General features: G+C 36.3%; 1 protein-coding gene across 1 annotated transcript; it reads left to right on the top strand.

Moving 5' to 3' along the window:
• The first annotated feature begins 96 nt into the window (after positions 1–96).
• On the top strand, positions 97–12313 carry tgfbr2l (transforming growth factor beta receptor-like). Its single transcript, XM_052565178.1, has 7 exons — positions 97–297; positions 5790–5940; positions 6871–7073; positions 8498–9330; positions 10255–10396; positions 10495–10622; positions 11435–12313. Exons 1-7 carry the CDS (start codon positions 240–242, stop codon positions 11711–11713), a joined length of 1794 nt encoding a protein of 597 aa, XP_052421138.1. The 5' UTR covers positions 97–239; the 3' UTR covers positions 11714–12313.
• Positions 12314–14030: the final 1717 nt, after the last annotated feature.

Raw genomic sequence — 14030 nt, 5'->3', positions numbered from 1 at the left:
TCATTGTTCCTTCTGTATACATTGTGAATCGCGCATTGATAAATGCGAGTTCCTGGGCGGATCCGCTCGCACTCACATCTGGATTAAAAACATCTGGATCCGCCTACACGGAACTCAGTCACACACACATACACAGTCCTGAACTCTCTTACAGATGAGCTTATCTGTGTCTGTCACGAGCACATAAAGAAATAACGGCGTCGCTTCACCAGTTTGGGATCTGTGGATTGTGAGCTATTATGGGGCGCGCGGGCTGCAGATCGTGGGCTCCAACATCTGTTCTTCTGTGCGTCTGTCGTAAGTAGATCTTCACTTTTCTCGATGCTTTCATTGTCTGGAGGCTCCACGCATCAGAGCTTTGTCTTGGAGTTTGTGTTCAAAACTTTTTCAGACTGAGAAGAGAATATCTAATATATTTAAACACGACAGAAACCCAGTTTTTCCACTCTAAACAGATATGGATTACCATACACTGGGTTCAACGTCTTGGTTAAAATAAGATGTTTTTATTGAAAATCAAAATGACTTCCATGGCATCGCATGGAAAACAGTTATTTTGGTTTTCTGAGATATTGCAAATGCAGTAAATCACCGTATATTCAAGTTCAAGTGTGTTTGGTTTACTTTAATAATAGCCTACAGTTTTACAGTTTGATTGGTTTTATGCATATTCGATTTTTTTTAAGGGTCCAATCTTGAAAATAAGAAATAAGAAATAAAATAATACGTTTTTATTCTTTTTAAGGAGGAAAATAATTTCATATTCTACAGACTATTTATTTCCATCTGGTTCCAACTTTCCAATCTACAAAGTTGGTTCTTTAAGGTAATAATAATAATAACAATAATGATAATAATAATAATAATTATATATATATATATATATATATATATATATATATATATATATATATATATATATATATATATATATATATATATATATATATATAAACTGTTCACTGAATGGTTCTTTGGGGAACCCATATGGTTCTTCAATGGCATATTAAAAAAATTAAAAAAAAACTTTTAGAGCTTTTATTTCTAAACAATCTATCATTCTGGAATAAATATTAATGGTCACACTATTTTAAGGTCTAATTATAACTTTTAACAAATCATTAACTACAGCTTTTGCCTCACAAAACAATTTGCTGCTTATTAATAGTTAGAAAGTTAGTTGTTAAGTTTAGGTATCAGTTTAGGTCATGCAGAATATGTGCTTTATAAATACTTATAAAAAGCCAATTTGTTAATAATAGGCATGCTAATAAGCTGAATGATATATCATATTATGATCATATTTTTAAAAGTTGGAACATAATGCCTGAAACGAGAAGTCCAATATACAGTACACAGCTATATGTTCATCATATTTCCTGTGTTGTTAAAAAATTTTTCATAAGAGCCACAGTACAGTATAAACAGCATTTTGACATCAGTGAAAACCCTTTGTATTTTCAGAACAGTACTTAAAAATAGCTAAGATAGAAAAGTGTCCTAAAATAGATCTGCATACATGACTATTTTGTGAAACTGTACACCAAAAACTAGATTTAATTAAAAACAGAATCTCAATGGGGATTAAAGATGCCATGCACTGTGACCACATGAAAACAACGATGTAGGAAAGTTCCGACAAGGAAACCAAATCCTAAGAATCCAAATGATCTTTGCACAGCAGGGGCCTCCTTAAACGGTTTGGGTGTGTATGGAGTAGCTCCACTTACAACAACAATTATGAAATATTACCATATGGGTGGAGAGAAGGGAACCATCACCTCTCAGTCTCGCTTATCATTTCCCATCTGTTGTCCGAAACGCCTAATAAAAAAAAGCTGGGAAATACAGAGAGGCCACTAGTGTCAGTATGTGCAAATGTGACCTCACAGAGAAACTGTAGGCTAAATAAAAATACAAAGACATCCTTCTAAGATCCCTTGAAGCATCTCCCTGCTTTGTCATCATGATTGCCCACAATGGCAATATTGTAATGACTTAAACAGAAAGTGCGATGCTGGCAGGGCCTAACACAACTCCGGTGACCTCTCAGTGGACACAGACTTTCCTTCTCTCCTTTGTTTGCCTTGAGTCCAATAAGTTGTTCTTGGTGGGCATGGGTTTACACAGTGGAGAAGCATCATGTTTTCAATGATGATAAATGGTTGATTCTTATTATTTGGCATGAGATAACAGAACATTTTACAGGCAATGAGAAAAGATTGCTTTTGACAGGCCCTTCACCCTCCTTAACACTAAAATGGCACTCATGGAGTGTGTGTGAGCCACAGTCAACACTACAAAAACAACTTCTGAAGACATCTGTTTGTCATGAATGTGACAGTTATGCGAGTGCTGCGTTCACTGTACTGTTATTCATTTAGTATCAGGAAATGCTTTCAGGGATCAAGCTGAGTTTAAAAGGAATTGAAAAACTTGGAAATCTGCCACCCAGTGTGATAGTTTGATAACTGCATACTGGGGCCCCCGAAAATGCTTTATGGCATCTATAGATGTTTAAGAACATTTTATCTACTGTTTTGTCATTTAAAACAATGTTTTTTTAATTCATATAAGCGCTGTCAATCGATTAAAATATTTAATCAGGATTAATTGCATGATTATCATGAGTTAACTCGTGATTAATCGCATTTATATCTGTTCTAAATGTACCTTAAAAAAATACCTTTCCTGTTATCTTTTTTATGCCATATTGTTCACACTGAAAAGATTCAGATCATCAAAAAAAACAGAATATTATACAAAGATGATACAATTAAATACAAAATGCCATTTTTAAATGATGATTTCATTTAAAAGTTGTGAAAAATGAATTGCCCCCTTCTGTTAAATCATGAAAAATTTGTGGTTAACCACATTATTTTAGAACGCTGAGTTAAATTTCACTAGCCACACCAGGCGTGATTACTGCCAGACCTGATGAATCAAGAAATCACTTAAATAGATCCTGTCTGCCAAAGTGAAGCATGCTTAAAAAAACAACACATCATGCAGCGATCTAAGGAAATTCAAAAACAGATGGGAAACAAAACAGTTGACATGTATCAGTCTGGAAAGGGCCTTTGCACACTGAGTCCTATATTTTTGTCAGAAATTTGTGCACGTTGAAAAATAAATATGACTTCATGTTGTGTCATTCACATTTACACACTGCCTCCGAAACTTTAGTCCATCATAAAAATTTTTGGATCAGGTTAAATTTTCTGCATTTTCACATCCCTTGACAACAGTCAAACATGGTGGTGTGATGGTCTGGGGTTGCTTTGCAGCTTCAAGACCTGGAGGTCTTGCAATAATTGATGGAACCATGAATTCTGCAATCTATCAGAAAATCCTGAAGGAGAATGTCAGGCCGTCTGTTTGTGACCTCAAGCTCAAGCGGACTTGGGTTCTGCAGCAGGACAATGATGCCAAACACACCAGAAAGTCCATCTCTGAATGGCTCGAGAAAAACAAAATGAAGGTTTTGGGGTGGCCAAATCAAAGTCCGGACTTAAAGGGTTACTCCACCCCAAAATAAAAATTTTGTCTTTACTCACTTGCATTGTTAATCTTTGGAACCAAATTTAAGATATTTTGGATGAAAAATGGGAGGCTTGTAACTGTCCCATTGACTTCCAAGTTAAACTGTCAAAAAGTATGAAAGATGTCGTCAGAATAGTGCATCTGCCATCAGTGGATCAACCGTAATATTATTTAGCGGCAAGAGTAGAAAAACAAACAAAAATAATGACTTTATCCAACAATTTGTCTCCTCTGTTTCTCTCCACATTACTGTAGCGCCATTTTGGAGAATATGAGCTGAACGCAGGCAGCATATGCTCAAGTTAGCCACGCCTCATGATAACTCGGGTTATCTTTGTGTAATATAAAAATTAGTTTGATGATCTGAACCATTCAAGTGTGACATATGCAAAAAAAAATTCAAACCTTTTCACACCACTGTGTATATATACACATGCCAATGCTAATTAAAAAAGTATCATTTTATAATCTAAAACTGTTTAATCTACACATAAATATTTGACAAATATTTGTTATATTTATTAAGCAATAACATACTTTTGGTTTATTAGTGCTGTCAAACGATTAATCGTGATTAATTGCATCTAAATTAAAACATTTTGTTTGTATAATATGTGTGTTCTGTCATGTATAAATACACACACTTACAGTATATATTTGGAAAATATGTACATGTATTTACATGTCTATATTTATATTCATAGAATTTCTAATATAAAAAATATTTCATATATATATATATATATTTAAAAAAATCTGAAATATATACATACGTGAGTGTGTATTTATATATACAAAATAAATATATACAGTACACATACATATGTAAACAAAAACCTTTAATTTTGATATGATAAATCGCAATGAATTGTTTAACACCACTAATTATACATAATTTACATATATATATATATATATATATATATATATATATATATATATATATATATATATATATATATATATATATATATATATATATATATATAAATAGTGTTATAATGACAACCCGAAGGTGGTACTAGAAAACATTCCAAATATTATAAATTATACATCCTCATACTTATGAATTACAAAGGGAAAAAGAGGGGAAATTTGCTTGAGTGCAAACCAAATAACTGCAGGCCAGCATCTCTTGTAAGCACGCAGCCATTGGTTTTCCCAGAAGCACCGAGGAGTTGTGCTTCAAACTTGGCCAGTATGAGCTTCTGGCTTCAATTTATTTCTGGAGCAGTTGCTGCAGAGTTTAATTACTTTAAAGTTAATAGAACGGGGGCTTTTGTGCTTAGCCTGATGTTTTTTTTCCTTAAGTTTTTCTCTTTCTCTCTGTTGTCTCTTTTTCCCTTCATGTCCCTTTCTCCTTCATGCTAGAGCTCTCTCTCTCTCTTTCTCGTATATTTTGATGGTGGGCATCAGCGGACATCTGGAAGTCTGTGTCAAATATCTCTGCTCTTTCCTTTTAATACTGTTTACTGTAAGGTCGCTGCACTCCTTCAGCGAAACGGCTCCCACCCCTCATCTGCTTTTAATAAACAATTAATATTGTCATGATGTGGTAGTATCAAGACATAGGAGACAGTGTGCATGGGAAGGAATTCAGGCTTATCCCACTTAACCACAGGAACTCCTGACACTCTCATGAATACATATGCTTTCAGTGATGTGTGCACCAAACCAAATACACCCAAACACACAAATACACACACACCAAGCCATATACTACATTCATCCAAATCCAATTAGAGATTTATGGACTCCAGATGGGTCATGTAGCTCAAAGATTTGCTCTTAAAATACTGTCTTGATTGCAGCTGTCATTACAGCTTTCATTCTTATGACTTTGCATTGCAATCAGTTTCATCATAGACCATTTTGACTGCTTTTACTGCACTCCTTGTGCTTCTAGACATTTCCCAAAGCTATCATATAAGCACTTATTTATTTATTTTTCTGTTGAGTTTAGGCCCAATTTATTACAATGTTGTTATTTATGCTTATGCATCTTTGTTTCAGATATTATGCATTTTTCATTACCTTTATGAATTATTATATAATGCGGAAAAACACACACACACACACACTTAAACATATTCTGTACATATTTACTATGTTATATTTATAAAAATTATCAGCTACCTACAGTCTTCAATTAAAGCTATAATTAAAATTGACCAAATGCTACTTTGTATTTTTATACTGTGTAAGCTATGAAGTCTTATTCACTAAAACTGTCCGTATTGCAGTGTTCCAGGTGCAGAGTTTCACCCTCATAAATACTAACCTCTGTAAGTGGTGTGACCACTCGAGTCCCGTATGTGAAGACAACGTCTGCTTGAGCAACTGCAGTCTGACCTCTTACTGTACTCTGGCTGAAGAAGTGTGTGTCGCGATATGGTAAGTCTAAATTTGAACTATATGCATACGTGACGTGCAATTAAAATTGCTTTTGAAAGTATAAAACCCTGTTCTCCATTTGAATGCACAAGCATTCCCTGTTCTTGCACACTTAAATGGCTTAAAATCTTAGAACTTCTGAGAACTTTAATAATAGTGTTTTTAGAGGCAGCATAAATATACAGAATGGAAAACAATACACAAAAGATGTGATAACGTATCATTTAGGTACAGTATTCATTTATATATAGTACTACACTGACAAAACATATGTGCATCTTTTAACTAAACATCATAATATAAACAATTAACTGCACTGATTTAATTAGTTTTAAGTTGGTCAGTAGTTAATTAATTGTAAGCTACATGTGTTTGATTCACAAAAAAACAATATAGTTATGTCTGTCAGAGTAATTTATTTTGTTAAGCAGTCATACTTCACTGGTTGTGCTAGAGTTTTTCCCTTATGAAAAATAACCATGGTTTTATCATAGTAAAGGTGTAGTAACACAAGAATAAGAACTTGGGATCTGTGGTGTAATATGGGTTGCTTTTTCGAGAGATTTCCTTGTAAGACCAGTTCCATCCTGCTCATTCTATGAACAGCTTCTCAGGAAAGCCAATCGAGGTGAACTTTGAGTGACTGCGTAGAGGCAAGCTGTGAGTAAAAAGAGAGGCTCTTCTCTGAGAGGGGTCAAACAGAGACTCCCCTAATGCTGGATAAACAGCAAACACATTTATAACCCTCAGGAAAGTTTAGATTCTGGCATAAAGAACAAAGTGCACCTCTGAGCAGGGATTCCCTGGTTGAATTTTGTTCTAGTTTTCATCGGAGGAACATAAAAAGACTTTTTCCTTGAGGCTGATCTTTCTGAAGAATCAGGTCACTATTTTAACAGCTGATGGGTTTTTTCTTTTTTTTTTTTACAGGAAAAAGGACAATGTGAGCGTGAGTGTGCGGACACTGTGTTATAACCCTCAGGATATGCTGGAGAACATAATGCTGACAAACTACTCCTCCAAAGAGTGTTTGATGACACCTCAGCCCTCTGAAGATGGCCTGCTCTTCATCTGCGGCTGTATCGGCGATCATGAGTGCAACGACAGACTCATCTTCGATAAAGGAGCCAATGGTGTGTTCAAATGAATACCTCAACACTGCTACAAAATTCAGTTTTTCTGCCAAAATATTTTGCTTTGCAACACAAAACCATGGCTCTGTTCCAAAAATTAGTGAGCTTCCTAGTGAATGTAGGCAGTATTTTAAGGAGCATTATGATTATGCTGCCTTGTAAAATACCTACATTTGGCCAAAAATCCTTTAGTACAGAGAAGTATCAATAAGTAAGATGAATAAATAAAAATAATTAAAAGTAAACAAAAAATTATGATAATTATAAACTCTTATAACTCTTATTATAAACTCTTATAACTCTTACCCAGTATTGTTATGTTAGCCTATGTATTGTTAATTTAGGAAAATGTTAATATCTAACTCCCTGAGTTACCAGAGTAAGCCACTCATATCAAAAACTTATGAATGCAGGGGTGTAACGGTATACACACATTATGTATGTAACTCATTTTTGAGTTAGTTCGGTATGGTTTCTGTATAGCAGGGGCAAAAAACTAAGCATAAAATTGCTTTTCTTTTTTTTTTTATTAAAAAGTGGTTTACTGATCAAATTGCTCTCTTTAAATAAATTCAATTATAATTAAAAGTTTTATTAGCGATAAAAATCTACCTCAGCTTATATATACTCCTTTCCATGGTTGAAACACTGATTGAGTGATTACTTGAGGTATGAGCTGGTCTTTCATGTTTATTTTGCATTCAAACTAGTAGTAAAGAGATCACGCTAACTCGAGCTCTGTACTGCCATTTGAACTTGTACGTTACACCCCTGTGAAGTAGCATTTCATTTAGTATGCTCACTTAGAGGGCTCTGCCTTTATAGCAAGGTACTTCTCTGAGGTTTGGAACAGAAACCCATGTGTGCTTATATCATAGACTGTATAAAAACCTGGACGTAGTGTCCGTGACATCATCCATAGGTTTTCAAAGAGCGTTTTTGAAGCCAAAAGTGGGCGGAGGCTGCCTTCGCCATCTTGGCAGCACGTCACCCTGCGTCACTCCCAGATAATCGAAAATGGGCAAAAAGGCAGGAGCTGGTTGCTGAAACCATGCCCACGTAGCTCGACGGCAGTCAGCAACGGCAATCCAATAGTCACTCAAGTAGCCACGCCCTTAATTATGCAGAACTTTAAGGATTAATATAATTTAAACGGATGAGTTATAAAAAAAAAATTCACTCCCCTCACAAATATTAGTTATATAGACCAAAATATTTTTTTGAACCAGGCTGTAAACATGTTTTTTCTGCTGTAAAGTTGGGCATTTTTACATGGTGGAGTATATTGGATTGACTTCATTTTGCAGCCAGCCTCCTAGTGGCCAGTTGACGAATTACAGTTTAAGTCACTTCCATATGGTCTTCACGAATGAGAGCGGGAGGTTGCCGCTTGGCTAATATATTTTATTTCCTTTGTTTGCCAGGATTCTCAAGGCTGAAATCTAAAGACGTCATTCCAGTAGTAGTCATAAGCCTGGTTCCACCCCTCCTGGTTGCTGTCATTGCTACCATGGCTTTTTACCTGTACCGCACACGTCAGCCTGGCAAGAAACCCAAAGACTGGGGGCCACGACGCACCCACTACCAGTCTCTAGATCCCGCCGAGGGCCAAGTAAATGGTAGCGATTACCGTGGCAAGCTGCCATCCCTCAGCGATGATGTCAATTCGGAAATCTCATCGACTTGTGCCAATAACCTAAACCACAACACAGAGCAACTGCCCATCCAGCTGGAGGCGCTGGTGGGTAAGGGACGCTTTGCAGAGGTATGGCGGGCACGGCTCAGTCATAATGAGGGTGGGCAGTATGAAACGGTGGCTGTGAAGATCTTTCCGGCAGTGGAGTATTCCTCTTGGTGTAACGAAAGGGCCATATTTTCTGACGTCAACTTAAAACATGAGAATATTGTGCAGTTCCTGACTGCTGAGGAGAGGGGCGGTACTGCTAACTCCCCCCAGAGGCAATACTGGCTCATCATGGCTTATTATAACATGGGAAACCTTCAGGAATTTCTGGCTGGTCATATCCTCACATGGACTGAGCTGTGTTCAATGGCAGGCTCTGTGGCGAGAGGCCTGGCACACCTGCACAGTGATACAACGCCCTGTGGCACACCTAAAGTGCCCATCGCCCACAGAGATCTGAAGAGCAGCAACATTGTGCTGAAGAACCTCAGCGAGTGTGTGCTCTGTGATTTCGGACTGGCTCTGCAACTCGACCTCTCGCTCACCGTAGATGATTTTGCCAACAGTGGACAGGTATGAACTATACTGGCTCTGTTACAAAACCTAGTGAGCTGCCTTGGTGTCTGCTGCCTGCTTAGGTAGGGGCCATCTTAGGCAGCATCTAAACAAAATGAACCCTCACAGGCCACTGATTTTTGTAAAACTCCACATAGTTTTTTTGTTACTAAGCCAATAGGACAGAACTTTGATATAGAGCACAGAAAAATATTAGGTAAAATAAAATATTTGTATCAAAACTTTAAGGTACTAAATGAAACTACTAAAAGTAGAGAAGTCTCTTATGCTCTCCAAGACCCAATAAAGAAATATTGTAAAATATTGTTACAATTTAATAAACACATATTTAGCAATGTAGTTTATTGTTATTAATGTTGAAAACAGTTGTGCTGCTTCATATTTGTGGAAACTTTTTTTCAGGATTCATGGTAGAAACCTCGATGCAACAATTTATTAGAAGGAGAAATCGTCATTCTAATCTTGAAAGAAAGTATTTATTAAAAAAAGAAAAATCTGTGGCTGAACTTTTGAACAGTATTGCATATTTATAATAAATATTTTGCTCTATCTGGCATCTTCAGTTTATAAGCGCCTGCAAAACAGATTTCAATAGTTTTCTGCATTAGAATTTGGCCAGAATGTTTGATGACAGTGTAGTTGCCAATAATGCGTTTATGATGCCTGCATAGGAAGCTCTTTAGGTTTCAGAAATCTTGCATCCATTGCACACACACACACAAACAACCATTCCAAACTGAATAATTTCTAAATACCATCTACGTGGGGAAAACTGCTCTGGGAACAGTGATCATTTCTTCAAGCTTTTTAAGCTTGCTCTGAGATTGATTTGTTTAGGTCACAGATGTAATCACATGAAACCATTGATAATTCAATTTGGTGCAGTTGTCTGATTTAAATCACATGGTCTGTTTCCTGTAGGTGGGGACCGCACGCTACATGGCCCCTGAGGTTCTGGAGTCCAGGATTAATCTAGAGGACTTGGAGTCCTTTAAACAGATTGATATCTACTCCATGGCCCTGGTGCTATGGGAAATGGTCTCCAGGTGTGACGTTATAGGAGGCAAGTAAAGCTCTCGATGGATATTAGCTTAAAAGATGCTGGAGGATAAAACATAGTGTAATAATCTAAGCATATGTGTTTACTTTTTTTTTTTACAGAGGTAAAGAGTTACGAACCCCCATTTGGCTCCAAGGTGTGTGAGCAACCTTGTGTAGACAGCATGAGAGACCTGGTGTTAAGAGACAGAGGACGACCAGATATTCCAGAGAGCTGGACAACACATCCAGTGCGTATTCATTAAACATAAAAAATAAGAGAATTCATCAAATTTATTTAGAAATTGTACTTTTTTTATTTTTATTATGATACAACATTGGAGAGCAGACAGGAAGCAAGGTGTGATAGAGAGCAGGATAGGTCCTCGACCTGGGATTCGAAATCAGGACACCCTTGACTTTATGAAATTATATGTCGACACACTTGGCCAATAGGCTGTTTTTTATTCTATTTTATATATTAATTTAAAATAGAATGCTTGTTATTAAATGTATTTACTTAAAAATTTTAAAACATTTTTCAAAATATTATTTTTAAAAGTATTTTTTAATTTAATTTAGTTGAAAAAATAAATATATATATTTTTACACGTTTAAAATCTGTTTATTTCATTTCTATTATTTTTGTATTTTTTATTATTTAATATATGTATACACACAAACACCAAATTTTTAATAAAAAATTTTACACACACACACACATATTCATTATTATTAGATTTTAATATATACCCACCCAATATAATGTATTTTATAAAACATATTAAAAATATATATCTCATTAATATATTTGATGTATACCAATGTTATAACAAAATCTAATTATTACGTTTTAAATGTAATAAAAATGTACATTATTAATTACATGTGCACACATTTATTCAATTTATAATAACTAATATTTTAACAAATATAACAATATCCTAATAAAATATTAATTTTTAATATGCACATGTATAAATATATATATTGACACTGGCATACTGAAATCATTTTCACAAGCTTCTTAGAATGTTACTGACATTTCTGCCTGGTCTTTTAGGGCATGCAGCTCTTGTGTGCGACTATAACAGAGTGCTGGGATCACGACCCGGAGGCTCGTCTGACGGCACACTGTGTGGTGGAGCGCTTTAATACTCTGGCACAGGAAGAGCTGGAGAACTCCATCTGCACCCACGCACCCATATTGCCATCTACAGAGGAGCAAAGCCCATCCCTTCCCTTCCTTCCTCCCTGCACGGACCACAGCACTGGCATCCGTCTGCATGTTACATCTGACACACAGATCTCGATTTCCTCCAAGCAACCAAGTCAAATGTGACCTCTGACCTGCTTGGAAAAATTAGACTTCTTGTAATCCATATTGAATCATTATGTGGAGCCGGTCTCCATTTTTCTTTAAATGCTAATCTAAACCGATGGACAAAAGAGGGTTTCTGTTCGAACATATCCTCGTTTACTTGTATAGTGTCGTTAAAGGATAGTGAAGGATGAAAAGGCTGCTTTTTGCCATAAAAACAGGTGGAGAGAAGTTAGGGGTACGTGGCAGAAAGCTGCAAGCAGCGCAGTTATTCCGAACATGTTTTCCCAAAAATGTTTACCACACATAATTTTCTGGTTTACAATTTTCCATTGGCCTTTCTGACTCACTCACTCATGAAATCCACGTGATCTCCCCATAAACTCAGTTTTGGGGGGACTTCAATTTGATTAACCACAGAACCACAGACGATACACTAGCAACATAACTGCTGTTTTCAGACATAAAAAAGAACCAGTTTCATTTCATTGCTCACACGGGGTTGCAGTCCTTTCAAAAGATTTTAATATAACTTCAAAATGTGATCTGAGCCTGACATTGCACTGACCCTGTTTTAACCACTGACCTGATGACTTTAATTAAATGACAACTACATGAAGACTTTTTATCTTATCAATGTCCTGCTTCAGAAGTTGAGGATGAGCCTGTTCATTCCAGACTTACTGATTATAATCAATTAGCTTATCCTAATTAAAAGAAAAAAGCTACTTTTTAAAGATTCCTTAGACTCACTTCTAATGGTAAACAGGATTCAGTAAGCTAATGATTTGTTTTATCAGTGAGCTTGGAGAAAAGCATGACACCAACTTGTCTAGTTTCTAAAGAGCCTGCATTTAAGCTCCAATTTCTTTTTTTTTTAAGCAATCTGAGGTTCACCCAAATTCTACAGAGCTACTTTGAGGGACAGGGAAAATTCATACCAGATTGCACACTGGAAAAAGAACTGATGGAGATAAATACTTTCTTTGCAAATGTCAACATGAACATATGGCAACCTGTTATGCTTTTTCCATTACTGGAGATGAGGCAAACAAAGATGTCATTTTGCCCATTCCTAGTGTGAACTGGCTTCACAGCTGTACAGTAATCACTTTATAAAATGTATACGCAAAATGTGTCCATTGACTCTTTGAAACAACATTTCTGGGTTAGAGTTGACACTACTGTTCAAAAGTTTGAGGTCGGAAAGATTCCTGAAAATTTCTGAAAAACAGTTCTCCAAGGTTCACCAAGACTGCATTTATTTAAACCAAAAAATACAGTAATATTGTGAAATATTATTAGAATAAAAAAAAAAAAAAAAAATGTTTTCCATTTTATTATATTTTTAAATTTACCGAAGTGATGGCCATTACTCCCGTCTTCAGTGTCACATGTTCCTTCAGAAACCATACTAATATGCTGATCTGAATCCTTAAAGGGGGGGTGAAATGCTATTTCATGCATACTGAGTTTTTTACACTGTTAAAGAGTTGGATTCCCATGCTAAACATGGACAAAGTTTCAAAAATTAAGTTGTATGTTTGAAGGAGTATTTTTGTTCCCATAATACTCCTTCCGGTTTGTAACAAGTTTTGGAAAGTTCTTTTCGAGCATGGCTCTGTATGACGTTAGATGGAACGGAATTTCATTATATGGGTCCTAAGGGCACGTCTGCCGGAAGAGCGCGCACTCCCGTATAGCACAGCACTGAGAGCACAACAGACTTCACTGATCAGAGCGATTCACTGATCAGAGCGAGAGCGTCGCGAAAAGTCACAAAAGAAGTGCGTTTTTGGTTGCCAGGGCAAGACAACCCTGCACAGATTACCAAAAAAAAAAAACAGCATTAAGGGACCAGTGGATGGAGTTTATTTTTACAGAGCATCAACGGAGTTGTTGCTGCTGCTGCTCTCCTTCAGTTTCAGCCTCGGGATCTGATTCTGGATCATAAATAAACGGCTGAATCTGACTGTCAGCCATGGTTTGTTTTGGATGATGGTTTTTCCCTCACGGTAATGTCACAGCTTCCAAACGCTCTCAACGCAAAAGCCTATTCGCGCTCGTGATTCTTTAGCTCCGCCCACACGTCACGCCTCCAGTCGGTCGTGTTTTTCCGGGAAAAATCGGTACAGACTATCTTTCTCTTATGAATATAATAAAACTAAAGACTTTTTGGAGTTATGAAGGATGCAGTACTACTCTATAGGTACTCAAGATTAACAGGAGATTGAGTGAAAACGAGCATTTCACCCCCCCCCCTTTAAGAAACATTTCTTATTAACCTCAGTATTGAAAAGTCGTGCTGCTTAATATTTTTTGTAGAAACCTTAATACT

This window comes from Carassius gibelio, chromosome B9 (genome assembly GCF_023724105.1).
Source record: "Carassius gibelio isolate Cgi1373 ecotype wild population from Czech Republic chromosome B9, carGib1.2-hapl.c, whole genome shotgun sequence".
NCBI lineage: Eukaryota > Metazoa > Chordata > Actinopteri > Cypriniformes > Cyprinidae > Carassius > Carassius gibelio.
Note: the sequence above shows the minus strand (reverse complement) of the source record. Positions and strands in the feature narration are given on the sequence as shown.